The sequence below is a fragment of the Diceros bicornis genome, chromosome 36, assembly GCF_020826845.1.
Source record: "Diceros bicornis minor isolate mBicDic1 chromosome 36, mDicBic1.mat.cur, whole genome shotgun sequence".
Lineage (NCBI taxonomy): Eukaryota > Metazoa > Chordata > Mammalia > Perissodactyla > Rhinocerotidae > Diceros > Diceros bicornis.
In genome coordinates, this window is record NC_080775.1 from 22702865 (window position 1) to 22719154 (window position 16290).

General features: G+C 35.4%; 1 protein-coding gene across 1 annotated transcript in view; it reads right to left on the reverse strand.

Moving 5' to 3' along the window:
* Nucleotides 1–16290, reverse strand: part of C36H10orf67 (chromosome 36 C10orf67 homolog) — a 163030-nt gene that overhangs the window by 14610 nt on the left and 132130 nt on the right. Inside the window, 2 exon segments of the mRNA XM_058532821.1 lie at nt 4574–4634; nt 4721–4801. Of these exon segments, the coding sequence (XP_058388804.1) occupies nt 4574–4634; nt 4721–4801 (142 nt within the window).

A 16290-nucleotide genomic window follows, 5' to 3' on the forward strand; every position in this document is an offset into this window, starting at 1 on the left:
GTACTTAATTCATAATTCATTAATTCCTTCTTCTAACCTATTTTATAGCTATTAGTTATATGCTAAACAATGTTATATACTGTTTATATATATGTAGTATATGCAATAATATTATAAAATAAGCATTGAATATAAATTTGAAAACCTTACTAAATTATATTAATTATAGTTGAAGTCTGGAAACAATATATAAAACAATACTAAAGCCTAAAATTTCTTTTCCTTTTTATCTTTTATCTAAGTTCCAATTTCTTGTGTGAGTTTTAAAATTATTTTTATTTTGAAAACAAAAACAGGGGCAACTGAACTCCACTTTCAATTAATATTTATTTTTATAAGTTGGTGGAAAATACACTTGGTAAAAAAATAGTTTTCAGATCCAAATTTTCCAACGGTGAAAAGAAAGATTTTAAAGTTATTTCAAATATATTGCGATTGTTCTACTAGCTTTTAAAATCACCTCTTCGATGTTTCTTTCCTAAAAGTCTCAGAGAATGAACAACACAATGTAATCTAGGTTTAAATTTGGGTTTCTCTTGTGTCTCAGATATATATGTTTGAGCTTTCTCTTACCGACAAGCCACTTAAAGAGTCACTGTTACTTTGAGGTTTTATCTATGAGATTTGTGTCTTTGGGGCTCATTAAGAACATTTCCAAAGATTACAATGTCAATAGCACCTAATTACTGGACTGTGAGAAAGGTCTTCTTGAGTACATAAAATCTGTGGCAGTGCACAGTACACAATGGGCAGCTCAGATCCCAAATTTTATCACAGTTAAGTAGCAAACAAATTAATAATGTTACCTGGGCTCTCTGGGGATAATTACTACTGCGTAAAAAACTGCTTTGAAATTTGCAGATAGTATTGGACCTCATTTATTATTCCCTTATATTAACAAGGATTCATTTATCTCTTTTTACCTATTTATCTCTTTTTCTACATTGCCTGAGTGACTCTCTGTTGTTCGCTTTAGAACTTTTTGGATTAAAACTTGCAACATAAAAAAAAGGTCATTTTTAATCTGCTTAGGCAAGATATATCATCTGATATAACATTGTTTTAAATTATATTTTATGTTTTATTTCACTCTTTTCAAAATATCTACTGTATATTTTGATACTAAAGATGAGTTTTATTCTTATACTTATTGCATGGTAGAAAATTAGTTACTAAAGAATCAAAGGAGAAACTAGTTCTTTTAAATCACTAGCCTACTGCTGAGGACATTATGGCTCTCATGCGGCGGGCTAAAAAGTAGGTTTGCAGACTGTATAAAATAATATCAACAGCTCAGGAGGAAAGGTAGGGATAGGGGTTAGTTAGGCACATAATATATGTTATCTCATTTAATCCTCATCACAAAGGTACGAGGTGGGGTCACCATCTCCATTTCACACAGCAGAGGGAATTGAGATGAGGTCACCCAGTGAGTAAGTGGCTGGAACAGAGATGGGAACCCAAGTCTGTCCCTTCCAAAGCCTTTCTGTTACATCACGTTTCCCATTGTGTGTTGCTGAGAATGGGACAACACGTTGTCATGCATGAGTCTTGGTGTGAGTCAATACAATTGAGTGGTGACAAGCCTGAGCTCTGGGGCTACACTGCCAGATTTTGAATCCAGCTGTTCCACTTACTTGTGGTGTACCCCTGGCAGCTTACAAAACCTCTCTGTATCCAACCGTCTCCTCTGTAGGTTGGAGGAAAGCAAGAATGCCAACCTCATAGGGTTTTGTGAGGATTAGAGCTAAAATGTGAAAGACATTTAGAATAGTCCCTACACCCACTAAACGTTAGCTACACATAATTTTTAAAAGTATCCTGTGGTGTGAAAGTACAACTAAGAGCCTCAATCTTTGATGCAACGCTGAGGATGCTGTTAACAGGGAGGATAAATATTCAATAGGTATTTAAAATATTAATATTCTAGTTGCATATTCTAAAACATGGAACTCAGCGTAACAGTGAATTCAAAGAGTTTGGTTGGGAGTCTGTTACCAGATAGGTTACAGTAACTCCCCATGTTATATAAAGTAATAACAATTTATCTATAAATCAGGTACATACTAACTATATAACTAAACAGCTCTTTCATAATGTATATTTGAATTAGTGCTTGAAAATACTAATAATGTGTTAAACTATTTCCGAGGGGCCTGAAGGGGCCCACTCAACCTTCTGAAGTACCTGGGAAGCTTGGAGTGACTTGTTTCCTGAAGACCATTTGGCCCATTCAATGTGTAGTGTGAATACCATCCAGCAGCTGTCAACTGTCCTCTAACAAGAAGATTCCTTTACTCTCCAAATGAGTAAATTTGTAACTCAGCTTTCACTCTGGCACTCATTTATTTGTTTTTATTCATTCAAAATAAAAAATTTATTTCTGGTAAATTTTGCATTAACTAGCACCCAGTTAACTGGAAATGTTAGCTGGATTATTTCCCCTCGCTACCTTCAGAGGGAAGAAGATGACATGTCAAAGTTGTAAGACGGATTTAGTAGAAAGAAATTTCAGGGATGCGTCCAGAGGTTTTTGGTGTGAACATTGCTCCCTACACCTCCTCTGCAATACAGGGTAACATTCAGAACAACAAGCTTTGTAGCTTACTGAAAAATTATGGATCATAAAAAAGCTTTTACATTCAATTTTATTAGGAAGGCAAAAAAACAGACTAATGAATTTTAGGAGGATTTCCAGTAGACAGAGTGGTACTAACTCTACATTTTGCATTTTCGGGACTGAGGAAAGGGAGTGATGTTTATTTCAGTTGTGGTTGCCTTATATTCCAGGTGGCCATCAAAGTTTATTTGTATCACGTCAAATGGACCTTTGAAAAATGGTTTGCTTGGCTGGGGAAAATCAATTTTGGAGGCAAAATCCTCAACTGAATTTTTTGGGCAATGGAATGCTGCTGTTAATTAAACTTTCTGATGAAAATGTCAGGCTAACCACAGGCTCCAAATTCAACAATCTATCTTTTTAAGATAAATCATGAGAATCTCTCTTCTCCTAATATATTATGATATTTTAGAAATAACTTACGGTATGGGTTGGAAGTTCCAACAACTCAACAGATCTAATCCCTTATATAAATGCTGATACCTTTAAAAGGTTGCTGCTCTGGGCTGGCCCCGTGGCTTAGCGGTTAAGTGTGTGTGCTCCACTGCTGGTGGCCCGGGTTCGGATCCCGGGCGCGCACCAACATACTGCTTCCCCGGCCATGCTGAGGCCGCGTCCCACATACAGCAACTAGAAGGATGTGCAACTGTGACATACAACTATCTACTGGGGCTTTGGGGAAAAAAAAAAGGAGGAGGAGTGACAATAGATGTTACCTCAGAGCTGGTCTTCCTTAGCAAAAAGAGGAGGATTAGCATGGATGTTAGCTCAGGGCTGATCTTGCTGCTCTTTAAGCTAATAGCTGCATGCTATAGAGTCCAGTCCGGGTGTTACTGTAATCAAAGTGCCAGCCTAGGAGGCAGCCAGCATTAGGATTGCTGAAAGATTCCTCTGTACCCAGGACAGGCACCTCTGGAACAGACACTACCTATACATATGAGCACTACAGAAAAAGCCTCTCCATTGCATGGAGGCCCAATGAGAGGTTCCTCTCCGCTGAAGGTTATCTAGTTTTCAAAAAGTAGATTTTAAAATTAGGGTCCAGGATTTAAAGTCATATCACATACTTCTCCTTTGCTTAAAGATTCAGTACAAAAGTCTACTTTTTTTTTTTTTCCTGAGGAAGATTCGCCCTGAGCTAACATCCGTTGCCAATCCTCCTCTTCTTTTTGCTTGAGGAAGATTCTCCCTGAGCTAACATCTGTGCCAATCTTCCTCTACTTTTATTCATGTGGGACACCTCCACAGCGTGGCTGGTGAGTAGAGTAGGTCCATGCCCGGGATCTGAACCCACGAACCAGGACTGCCGAAGCAGAGCATGCAGAACTTTAACCACTAGGCCACTGAGCCGAGCCCATAAAAGTCTACTTTTAAACATTCCCAGACATGAAAAATAAATTACCGACACCCTTTGGTTATCATCAATAATAATAACTCAAACTAATAATGTCACATTTTATTAATCCAATTTGTTTGTTAGAGCAAAGGAAGCCCAAGTGTCTCCGAAAGACTTACAGAAACTAATGGACGAAACGTACTTCCAGTTCCAAGAGAGTCCTATTTAAGCCCCCTAAAGACCGATGGGAGATAAAGTATGCTAGAAATAGTCACACTTTTCTTCTAATTATTAAATTGGAAAAACAGAAATTTAACAAGAGCTTCAGCTTCCTTGGCAGTTTAGTAAAAAAGAAAGAGGATTCCAATTGAGATAGTTTCTAGTTTGGAAGTATGACTAAACTCATTTTCAATTAGCAGTGATAAATATTCAGAGATACATATTAACATTCTTTTATTCAGCATATCTATGTATTGGTTTTATAAATTGGCTGAAAAAAGTCCTGCATTCGCCCAGAATGCGAAACACTTCAGGACAACAAAAAAAAAAGCAATGCTAATCTAGATTGAGTACCCATTCTGTGTGTAAACCTTTTTTCCAACAAGAAAGACTCTTACCTTTTGGTGAAGGCAGAAAGGATATCTGATCACCGACTATGTCCAGGTACTTGTTGTCCATCTGCAGGTAAACCAAAAATTTTCATTGCTGAGGTTGAGTAACATCACCTGATCAAATATTTAATAGGGAAAAAATAATCTACCTACCAAAGATACATGATGATCACTTCCAGAAGATGCAGAATCTGTCAAGTTCACTTTAGACTGCACATATAAAGGTTTTACTTTCTGAAAGACACAAAAGGGATGCATCGTGTTCTCAAGGGGAAATAATTATCAAGTCAAATGGATGTAGAATGTTCTTCAGCCCTTAGTTACCAAGATAGGGAAACTATGCTTCTAACTTATTTGCTCAAATAAGGCTGGGGAAGTCCTTTCCTTTAAACCCAGAGAATAGACCCCTTCCTTATTTGGGCTACTTTGAAAGAAAATCCAAGAAAAATGTTTTCCTCAATGTCTCTTCTGACTCTCCTTCCTTTTGATTACCACCACCCCATTTGAGATTTAATATTTGTAACTAGTCAGGTACCATAGGTCATCCCCAGCACCTCCTAGCTCCTGGAAGCTACAGCAGTGATGGTCTTGATTCCCAGGAACTGAATCGTGAAAAAACAAAAGCCTATCTTTTGGGAGTTCAGAAGCAGCAGCATGTAAGCAGAGTTATCACCAACATCATTTATTGCAAAGTAAATCATGACATTAAAAATGTGCAGGTGGAACACACAAAAATTAACTCAAAATGGATTAAAGACTTGAAGGTAAGACCTGAAACCATAAAACTCCTAGAAGAAAATATAGACAGTACACTCTTTGACATCGGTCTCGGCAGCATCTTGTCAAATACCGTGTCTATTCAGGCAAGGGAAACAAAAGAAAAAATAAACAAATGAGACTACATCAGACTAAAAAGCTTCTGCAAGGCAAAGGAAACCATGAATAAAACGAAAAGACAACCCACAAAATGGGGGAAAATATTTGCAAATCATATATCTGATAAGGGGTTAATTTCTAAAATATATAAAGAACTCATACAACTCAACAACGACAAAAAACCCAACAATCCAGTCAAAAAATGGGCAGAGAATATGAATAGACATTTTTCCAAAGAAGATATACAGATGGCCACTAGGCATATGAAAAGATGTTCAACATCACTAATTATGAGGGAAATGCAAATCAAAACTACAATGAGGTATCACCTTACACCTATCAGAATGGCTATAATTAACAAGACAAAAAATAACAAATATTGGAGAGGATGTGGAGAAAACGGAATCCTCGTACACTGCTGGTGGGAATGCAAACTGGTGCAGGCACTATGGAAAACAGTATGGAGATTTCTCAAAAAATTAAAAATAGAAATACCATACCATCCAGCTATCCCACTACTGGGCATTTATCCAAAGAACATGAAATCAGCAATTCAAAGACACTTATGCACCCCTATCTTCATTGCAGCATTATTCACAGTAGCCAAGATGTGGAAGCAACCCAAGTGCCCATCAACTGATGAATGGATAAAGAAGATGTGGTATATATACAATGGAATACTACTCAGACATAAAAAAGACAAGACATCCCATTTGCAACAAGATGGATGGACCTTGAGGATATTATGTTAAGTGAAATAAGCTAGACAGAGAAAGACAAACACCATATGATTTCACTCATATGTGGAAGATAAACAAACACATGGATAAAGAGAACAGATTAGTGGTTACCAGAGGGGAAGGAGGTTGGGTAGTGGGCAAAAGGGGTAAAGGGGCACATATGTATGGTGAAGGATAAAAATTAGACTATTGGTGGTGAGCACGATGCAGTCTATACAGAAACTGATATATAATAATGTACACCTGAAATTATACGATGTTATAAACCATTATGACCTTAATAAAATAGTTTTAAAAAAATATGAGGGTGGAAAGGACCAAAGGTACACTAACCATGTTTATCAAAAAGAGGTCTGAGGTCCGTGGATACGCCCTGGGGATTTATGTGAAGTTTTCCCTAGTCAAGGTTTCTTTTTGTTGGTTTGTATGTATGCATATATGCACGTACATAGGTGTGTTTGCATGTGTTTTTCTAACCCCCATAGCCTACTCTCACTCCCTTTATGCTCCCCCGTCAAATAAACTATTTAAATATTTTACGTGTATTTTTTATTTGAATATGTTCATGCAAAAATTTGTAATTTTGTGCTTGTATTTTAATTTATGCTAGTGGTATTATGTGGTATCCTATTTTGTTGGTTCTAAGACGTAGCCTTCTGATATTTTAACATCCTTACAATTGGGATGCATCTTACAATAGACGAAGTGTCACAGTATCATTGGCAGCACTTTTTCTCTTTTAGAGATTTATAAAATCTTGAACCAATGTTAAGCACATCTTAGATTCAAAGTAAAAACACTACCTTGTATGTTCTGTGTTCCGACTGTTTTCACTAAGTACTAAGTGCTTTCACCAAATACTATGTTTTAAAGATCTGTCCATTTGCTACAAAGACCTAAAATCTAGTACTGCATAGTACATAGTACTACATAGTACTCCCGGCATGTGTATACCCCATTTTGCCCATCTACTCTCTGAAGGTGGTTCAAGCCACACCATCATCTCTCACCAGCATCATTTCAATAGCTCCCTAATCTGCTTCTTTTCCCTGCCCCTGCCCTCCATAGCTGCCAGAGTTGTCCCTTTAAAATTTTAAGTGAGATTATTTTATTGCTCTGCTCAAAACTCTGAGAGGCTCCCCATTTTACTCAGAGTAAGAAAAAAAGAAAATCAAAGTCCTATTACTGCTTTGACCACATTCATTACTACTCTCTCTCCTTCTCACTCTGCTCCAGCCACACTGGATGCCCTGGTGTTTCCAAACACATCGGGCACATTTCTACCTCAGAGCCTTCCAATGGTCCCTTCCTTGTCTAGAAAATTCTTCTCCTAGATATTTATATGGCTCTTTCCATCACCACCTTTAAGTCTTTCATGAAAATGGTAAAAGAAGCCAGTGTTAAATGTATGATTGCTGGGAATTTAAGTTCTAATATCTTCCATTGTTTTATACCTTCAAGCAGTGAGTGTAGGAGAGAATACAACCTCTATGACAGGGCTGAAAAAGGTAAAATCCTGCTAAAACTGGGGTCAGGAATAGGTGCTCTGTACATCAATCTGCCTTTCAACTATAAATGTGAAAGGGAGATTTGAGCAATACACAGGAGAATGCAGTTGATAACACTGGGTTTCAACATGTCTCACCCTGTCAAGGATGAGAAAAGAGTAAATAAAACAGGGACAATGAAAAAACTGTAGAATCAGTTAAAGAAACAGTATTCTGAAATCATAAGAAATATATACATTTAAAAATGATCTATTGTGAGATCTAGATGAAAACTTCATTAAGCTTTTTGGCCCCAACAATAGAGTACAAGAATATAGGAAATATAAGCAGAAGTCTCTGGAAAAGAATTAGCTGAGATAAAATGCAAAGGAATTATGTATGTGATGTGAAAAGATTACTAGTGATTAAAATACAAGAGCAGAATTTAAATCTATATAAGACTTCCACTTCTTGTATTCTTAAATGTAGCCATAAGCTGATGAAAAAAATCAAGAGCACTCAGATCTAAGACTAAGAGAAGACAGAAACCTAAGTCTTCCATCCTGGAGACTATCCACCTTGAGGGCATTTGTCAAACTTAATGAATGTATGCAGGAGCTGTGAAAGGTTCCTGTCACTCCAGAGCCCAGAGCCACCTAAGGTGTGTAGTAACAAGAGCCCACCCCAGTATAAATCTGGGACCAAAAGGCTATTACTACAGTTAGGGTTAAATTCAACTTCAGGTAAGGCTCTCCCAAGCAGTTTACAAGGAAAATGCCTGTTTCCAAGGTTGGCCCCTAGTTAAAGGAAATAAAAAATCTCTCCTTCTTAACCATTAACTAGTCCATGTCAGTTGCAAGCTGAATTCACAATTATGGTCTGAAATACCATAAGCTAAGAAATTTAAAATTTTAGCTAGAATTAAATCTAGAATGATAGTGCTCATGGCAACTGAAATAAGCACACTTAAATCTTTTATGGAAGAATTCCTCTTCAGTCAAGGCTTCAAAGAATATTTGTAAATAAGGTTCCAAGGAAAGTAAGCAGCTCATCATCAAAAATCCATACATACATCATGAGTGGTTGCCAGCAGAAACAAAAGATAGTAGAAATAGACCCTCTAAAACTTCAGATATAGGAGTTTTCAGTCATAGAATATAGAATAAGTATGTTTACTACGTTTCAAGAAATAAAAAACAGAAGATTGATGATGAATATAGTAGTCCTTGCTTATTCGTGGTTTTGCTTTCCACAGTTTCAATTACCTGTGGTCAACTGTCATCTGGAAATATTAAATGGAAAATTCCAGAAATAAATAATTCCTAAGTTCTAAATTGGATGCTGTTCTGAGTAGCATAATGAAATATTGAGCCATTCTGTTTTGTCTCACCCAGGAGGTGAACCACCCTTTTGTGCTGTATACGCTACCTGCCTGTTAGTCACTTAGTAGCTGGCTTAATTATCAGATCTACTGTTGCAATATTGCTGTACTTGTGTTCAAGTAACCCTTATTTTACTTAATAACAGCCTCAAAGTGCAAGAGTAGTGATGCTGGCAATTTGGATATGTCAAAGAGAAGCCATAAAGTGCTTCCTTTAAGTGAAAAGGTGAAAGTTCTCAGCTTGATAAGGAAAGAAAAAGAATTGTATGCTGAGGTTGGTAAGATTTATGGCAAGAACAAGTCTTCTATCCATGAAATTGTGAAGAAGGAAAAAGAAATTCTTGCTCATTTTGCTGTCATACCTCCAATATGTATGTAGAGGAAAAAAACATAGTAGGTTTTTATATAAATATATATAGGTTTTGGTACTATCCAAAGTTTCAGGCATCCACTGGGAGCCTTGGAACATATCCCCCATGGAAAAGGGGGGACTGTGACAGTTAGTAAAAATATTTGAAAAAAGAACCAAACAAAATTTATTTGTGCACTTCTTTCTTTACATTGATAAATATAATAATTTAAGTTAAAATTCAAGGGACAGTTTTAACATAAAAATTATACATATGTGAAAAAATACATAATAAATTGAAAGATAGAATGGAATACACTATCCAGAATGTAGCTCAGAGAGACAAAGTTATGTCAAATATAAAAGAAAGGATAAGGAATATAGAGGATAGAGGGACAAAGTATAACATATATTTAATCAAAGTTTCAAAAGAGAGAAAGAACAGGGCAAAGGGAAAATATAAAGAGATAGTGACTGACAACTTTCCAGAACTAATAAAAGAAACCAATCTCCACTTTCAAGAATTTCAATGAATCTCAAGCAGAATAAACAAAAGAAATCTACAACAAGACACATCATAGTGAAACTGAAGAACATTAAAGAAAAAGAGATCTTAACAGCAACTAGAGTCAAAAGACAGATTAACATCAAGAAAACCACAGTTAGAGGTCTAAATTCTCAATGGTAACAAAGGAAACTAGGAGAAAATTGAATGATATCCTCAATGTGCAAAGAGAAAGTATCATCAACCTAGAATTTTATACCTAGTGAAAATATCTTTCAGTAACAGGGGCAAAAATAAAAGACATTTTCCACCAAGTGATAACTGATAGTGTTAGCCACCAGCAGATCCCCACTAAAGGAAATTCTAGTGAATGTACTTGATGCAGAGGGAAAGTAATTCCAGATGAAAGGTTTGAGATGCAAGAAAGAATTGTAAATAAAGAAAGTGGTAAATACATAAGTAAATCTAAACAAATATTGACCAAATAAGCTTGTAATAATAATATACTATAGGGATTAAGGAAAATAGAATTAGAATACACAACATAATAGCATAATAGACTGACAGTGGGTGGTGATTGAAATTTAATTGCTCAAAGAACTTTTATCGTTCAGGAAGATGGTAAAGATATAGAGGAAGTTTAGACTTACCTGTTAGAGATAGAGTTTAGAACTTCCTAAATGACATAATTTGAAAAAAATTAACCAATTCATAAGAATTCAAGAAAGGAGAAAAACATGGAGAAAAAGGACAAATAGAAAACACAAAATAAGAAAGCAGAAATAAATCCAAATGTATCAAAGATTACAATAAATTTAAAGATACTAAATGTTCCAGTTAAAAGATAAAGATTGTCAACTGGATTAAGAATAAAGTCTAAAACTAGTTATACACCATTTAAAAGAGTCACATGCAAATCATAAGTATACAAAAGGTTGAAAGTGATAGAGTAGAAAAAGACATACCAAGAAAATAATAACTTACAGAAAGGCAGCTGTAGTATTATAAAGCCAAAATACACTTTAAGGCAAAAAGCATTTGTAGAGATAAAGAGGGTCATTACATAATGTAAAATGTTCAGTTTACCAGGAGAATATAACAATTCTAAAGTAGTAAGCATCTGATAACATAGCCTCAAATTATATAAGGCAAAAATTGATACAAATTATACAAAGAAAAATGCAAATCATCCATTACAGTAGAGTAGTATAGAAATACAAGGTACCTAAGATTAAATTTTTAAAAATTGCAAGATTTCTTTCGAGAAAGTTCTAAAATTCTATTGAAATCAACCCCAAACAAAAGCTATAACATGTTTATGGATTAGAAGACTCAGTATCATAAAGATGCCAATGGTGTCCAAATTTATCTGTGGATTTAATGCACATCTAAACAAAATCCCAATAGAATCTTTTATTTTGTTTCTTATGGTTTTTTTTTTTCTGTGAACATTTACAATCTGATTCTAAACTTTATAAGGAAATGCAAAAATTCAATAAAGGCAAGGAAGTCTTGAAGAACATCAGGGCAGGGGATTTGTTTTATCATAAAAAGACTTATAATAAAAGTATAGATATAAAATCAGTGTCATATTGGGGCAAGAATAGACAAATAGAAGAGCAGAACAGAATAGAGAGACAGAAACACTCATACATATACGAACCCCTACTATAATATAAAACAGGTGGAATTATGTACTGGGGGGAGAAGATAGACTTTTCAATGTATGTTGCTGGTTCAGTTGATTATCTATATTAAAGGAAAATGAAATCTGATCTTTACCTCTTTGTTCACTAATATCCATTCTAGATGGATTAAACCTCCAAACATGAAAGGCAAAACAAAAAAATTTTTAGCATCACAGAGAAGAATATATTTTCGATTAAAGTTTAGGTAAGGTTTTCTTAAACAAGGCAGAAAAAATGTAAAAGCAAAAAGGAAATGATTATTAAACTAAACTAACATTGAGATTAAGAACATTTATTTATGAAAAGACACCAAAACATTATTTACATACTGGAAGAAGACATTTACAACACATATAACTGACAAAGGATTAGTATTCAAGTTATATAAAGAATTCTTGTGAATAAATAAGTTAAAGACAACCCAATAAAAACAAAAGGCTAAAACTTGAAAACTTCATAAAAGAGGAAACCTGAATGCCTAATAAACATATAAGAAGATGATCACATTCAGTAGTAATAAGGGAAATACAAAAAATTGAATTATAAAAGCACACACAAAAAAACCCAAAACCACAAGGAGAAACCATACACAATCACGAGATTGACAAAAATTATAAAGTCTGGTAATATCAGTCGTGGAGACAACGTGGAGCGCAGAAACTTTCATCCACTCCTAGAGTGTTAACTAGTAGTTCTACTTTGGAAAACGATTTGGCTTTACCTTTTATGGCAGAGATCATTCACTGTCTTTCAGCATCTAGTCTTCCTTTTTCTTTTGGTAATATTTTGGGTGGGCATTAGGCTGCCCACTTTCTCAGCCCCTTGCAATGAGATAGACAGTGGGACATGTGTGGAAGTGGTGTGTGCCGTTTCTGGGTCTCCTACCGAAGGCTAACAAGCTTGCCCTGCACCTCCTATTTCTCTAGCCTGGAACCCACGTTCATGGAGCTGGCCAGCTTTATTGACGTGGATGAGGGAACATTCCAGGAAATGGCAGAGCAGTAACACTGAAGGAGCCCGTGCATCAGCATGACTTTGTGGAGTACTGCTCCTTGCGGGCACTCTCCTGCCCGGAGCTGCTCTTTTCTTCTCTATGACATGAGAGAGAAGCAACCTTCAATCTCGTTTAAGCCAGCATATTGTGTTCTAGCAATCACCTCAACTTATCCATAGATTTGAACATACCAATACTTTACCACCAGCAATTCTGTTATTAGTATAAAACCTGGAAAAACTATATATGTGGTGTATCAGGTGAAACTACAAGAGTGTTTGGGGCAACACTCTTCATAAGAGAAAAAAATGAGAACCAACCGAAATGTTGATCAGCAGCAGAATGGATAAATAAATTGTGATATATTCATACAATAGAAAACTCTCAATGGGTGAACTACGACCACAAGCATTGACATGCATGAATCTTAGAAACATAATGTTGAAGAAATGGAGCAAATCACCAAAGAAGACATACATTTTTTCAATTATATTCTTTCACTTATAGAAAGTTCAAAAACAGGCAAAAGTCAACAACATACTGCTTAGGGATACATGCACAGGTGGCATGTAAAGAAAACTGTAAAGAAAAAAATCAGGACAATGGTCCCCTCTGGGAGGTTATAGAGAAGTATATAATCAGTGGGCCTCTAGGGCATGTTAATACTCTATTTATTTAGGGCATGTTAATACTCTAGGAACACAGGCGTTCACGTTATTATCATTCTCTAAATTGTACAGATGTATTTCCATTCATCCTTTTTATATGCATGGCTTATTTCACAGAAAAAAAAAAAGAAAAAACAAAACAGGAAAGAAACAAAAAATTCAGACTAGAGACAAAATGGACTCTTTCCTATTGAGGCTTGACCTCAAATTAACAGCATGAGAATGAGAAACCTTATACGGGGGAGAAAAGAACAGGCTGAGAAATCAATCAATATTGGAGGTAGTAAAGGTTAGAATTAAAATTGCCTAAAATAAAATAATAATGTAGAGTAACGTTTCCTAACCTTTAGCCTGTCATAGCTTACATAAAAATGGCATTATTTGTAGGAGCACTGGGAGAAATGGACAAGGTTCCTTGGGGGCTTAGACTACGGATAAGAGGTTCAGGCCACTCCAGTAATGGCCCCACCCCTGCCACCTGGAGTGCCAAGGACAATCACTCTCTCGGCACACCTGAAACCAATTTGGGAAAGTTTGATGAGTGGTGCAAACTGGAAAGGTTTTCTAAAAATGTCAAGGAAAAGGACAAAGAGAATAACATGAGATTAAAGAAAATGTGATAACTATGGAAGACAGAAAATAGATATTCAACCTACAATAGTGTTTCTAAAAATGAAACAAAAACAAGTCCTGCAGAAGCAATCATTAAGTGTACATAAGAGGGGCCGGCCAGTGGCGTAGTGGTTAACTTCTCACGCTCTGCTTCAGCAGCCCGGGGTTCGCAGGTTCAGATCCCAGGTGTGGACCTACACGCTGCTCATCAAGCCATGCTGTGGTGGCGTCCCATATAAAGTAGAGGAAGATGGGCTCAGATGTTAGCCCAGGGCCAATCTTCCTCAGCAAAAAGAGGAGGATTGGCAGATGTTAGCTCAGGGCTAATCTTCCTCACCAAAAAAACAACAAAAAAAGTGTACATAAGAAACATGTGTGAGTTGAAAAGAAGACTTAAAGCTATAGTTCAGAGAGGCTCTTTTTATTCAAGGGAAATTAATAAAATAATGCTTGTTTACTCATATCCTAGTGACACCTTTAAATGTCAAGGTTAAAGAAAATAGCTTATAAATATCCAAATGGGGAAAATAAGCCAGGTTAACAAGAACAAGCACATATTATACTGGCCTCAGGTCAAGGCACAGCAAAGTGAAGATAATGTTCCTTCTAGAAAAAAGAAAAAGACTCAAATACGTGGTCCAGTTTATAAGAAATAAATCAAAATTAAGAACTCAAGAAGTGTGGAAGTCAGTGACTACTTTAAAAAAGTAGTCAGTGAGGTTAAAAATAAATAGGTAAATAAAAGTATAAACAACTGCTATTCATGTGGTTACAAAACTGAAAGCAAAAATAAAATTAATCAAAAATACTTGTATGTGATAAGAAGAATCACATAATAATATTGTAGTTCTCTGAACAAAATAAATTAACAAAGACTAGAAGGAAGGAAGGAATATATTGATGAAATTAAGGCTGAGATGAAACTTGAGGAAACAAAAACAAACATAACTTCTTGTTTTACCCAGAGTGGGTTAAGACTCAAACATTGTCTGCTTCTTGTTTTGATAATGGCAGAAATGTAGTGGGTATTTGATTTTACCTTAAAGTTTACCACTACAATACAGAAAATAAAAACAAGCAAAATGTAGTTCATATTACGTGAGCCAAGAAACAAAGAAAAGAGCAAGCAAGCATAAAATAAGATGACAAGAAAAATCCAAATATATAGCGATATATGTATCTGATAAATGTATCTAGTTTCAGTTTTCTTATTAAATGTAAATAAGTATCAGGTTAGATTTAAAGAACTAAAATCCAATCAAGTTGTTACTTAAAAGTTCACAACTAAAACAAAATGACACAGCAATACCAAAGATCGAGCAAAGATCGCAATAACATACAAACAAGAAGACATTAGGGGCAACAAAATTAATAACAGACAATTTAGAATTCAAAGCTGGAAAGAATCTAACAGGCCATGAATGAAAAGTATAATCCATAACAAAGATACGACAGTGAAGAGTCTCCCTGAGCTCGGTGAGAAAGCATCGTAATATATAATATAAAGCAAAAGCCATAATCGTGGTGAGCTTTTACTTGACAACTGTATCTACTAGCTTGCCATAGGGCATAGCCTCAAAATTTAAAAAGAAATCCTTGTCATTGATTTATTTAGACTAGATATCTGGTAGCTATTTGGGTCTTTGGATTCTGAAATAAACCATCAGCTAAAGAGACGCGTGAAATACAATTTAACAAAATCCTACTCAAAAACCTAGAGGGTTTTTTAAAAAAGAAATTGATTTGCTGATTCTAAAATTTATATGGGAGCACTAAGGCTAGAGAATTACCAAGACAATCTTGAAGAAGAGAAATCAAATTGAAGGACTTACACTACCTGATTTCAAGACTTACTATAAAGCTATATTAATTGAGATGGTAGTATATTGGCAAAAAGACAAATAGACCAACAGAACAAAATAGAGAGTTTAGAAATAGACTCATGTATATGAATATGTATATGTATATGACATACATATGTCAATTGAATTAGAACAAAGGAACCGGTGAAATTCAAGGGGAAAAAGAAGATCAAAATCACATCATAAGAGGTGTATGCAAAATGTGAGATATAGTCACAACCAAAGAAAATACTACCTGCCACAGAAAAAAAAAAAAAGAGCTACGTTGTTCTTCATTAAAATTAAAAACTTCTGACTTTCAAAAGACGCTGTTCTAAAAATGGTAGGAAAAACTACAGATTGGGAAAAAAATATTTGCAATACATGTATCTCACAAAAAACTTGTATCCGGAATATCTAACAGAATGCTACAAGTCAATAGCAATGAAAAACAGACAAAAGTAGGGGAGATGGGGAATGGGGAGCTGTTGTTTAATGAGTATAGAGTTTCAGTTTTGTAAGATGACAGGGGTTCTGGAGACTGGTTCCACAACAATAGGAATGTACTTAACATTATGGAAC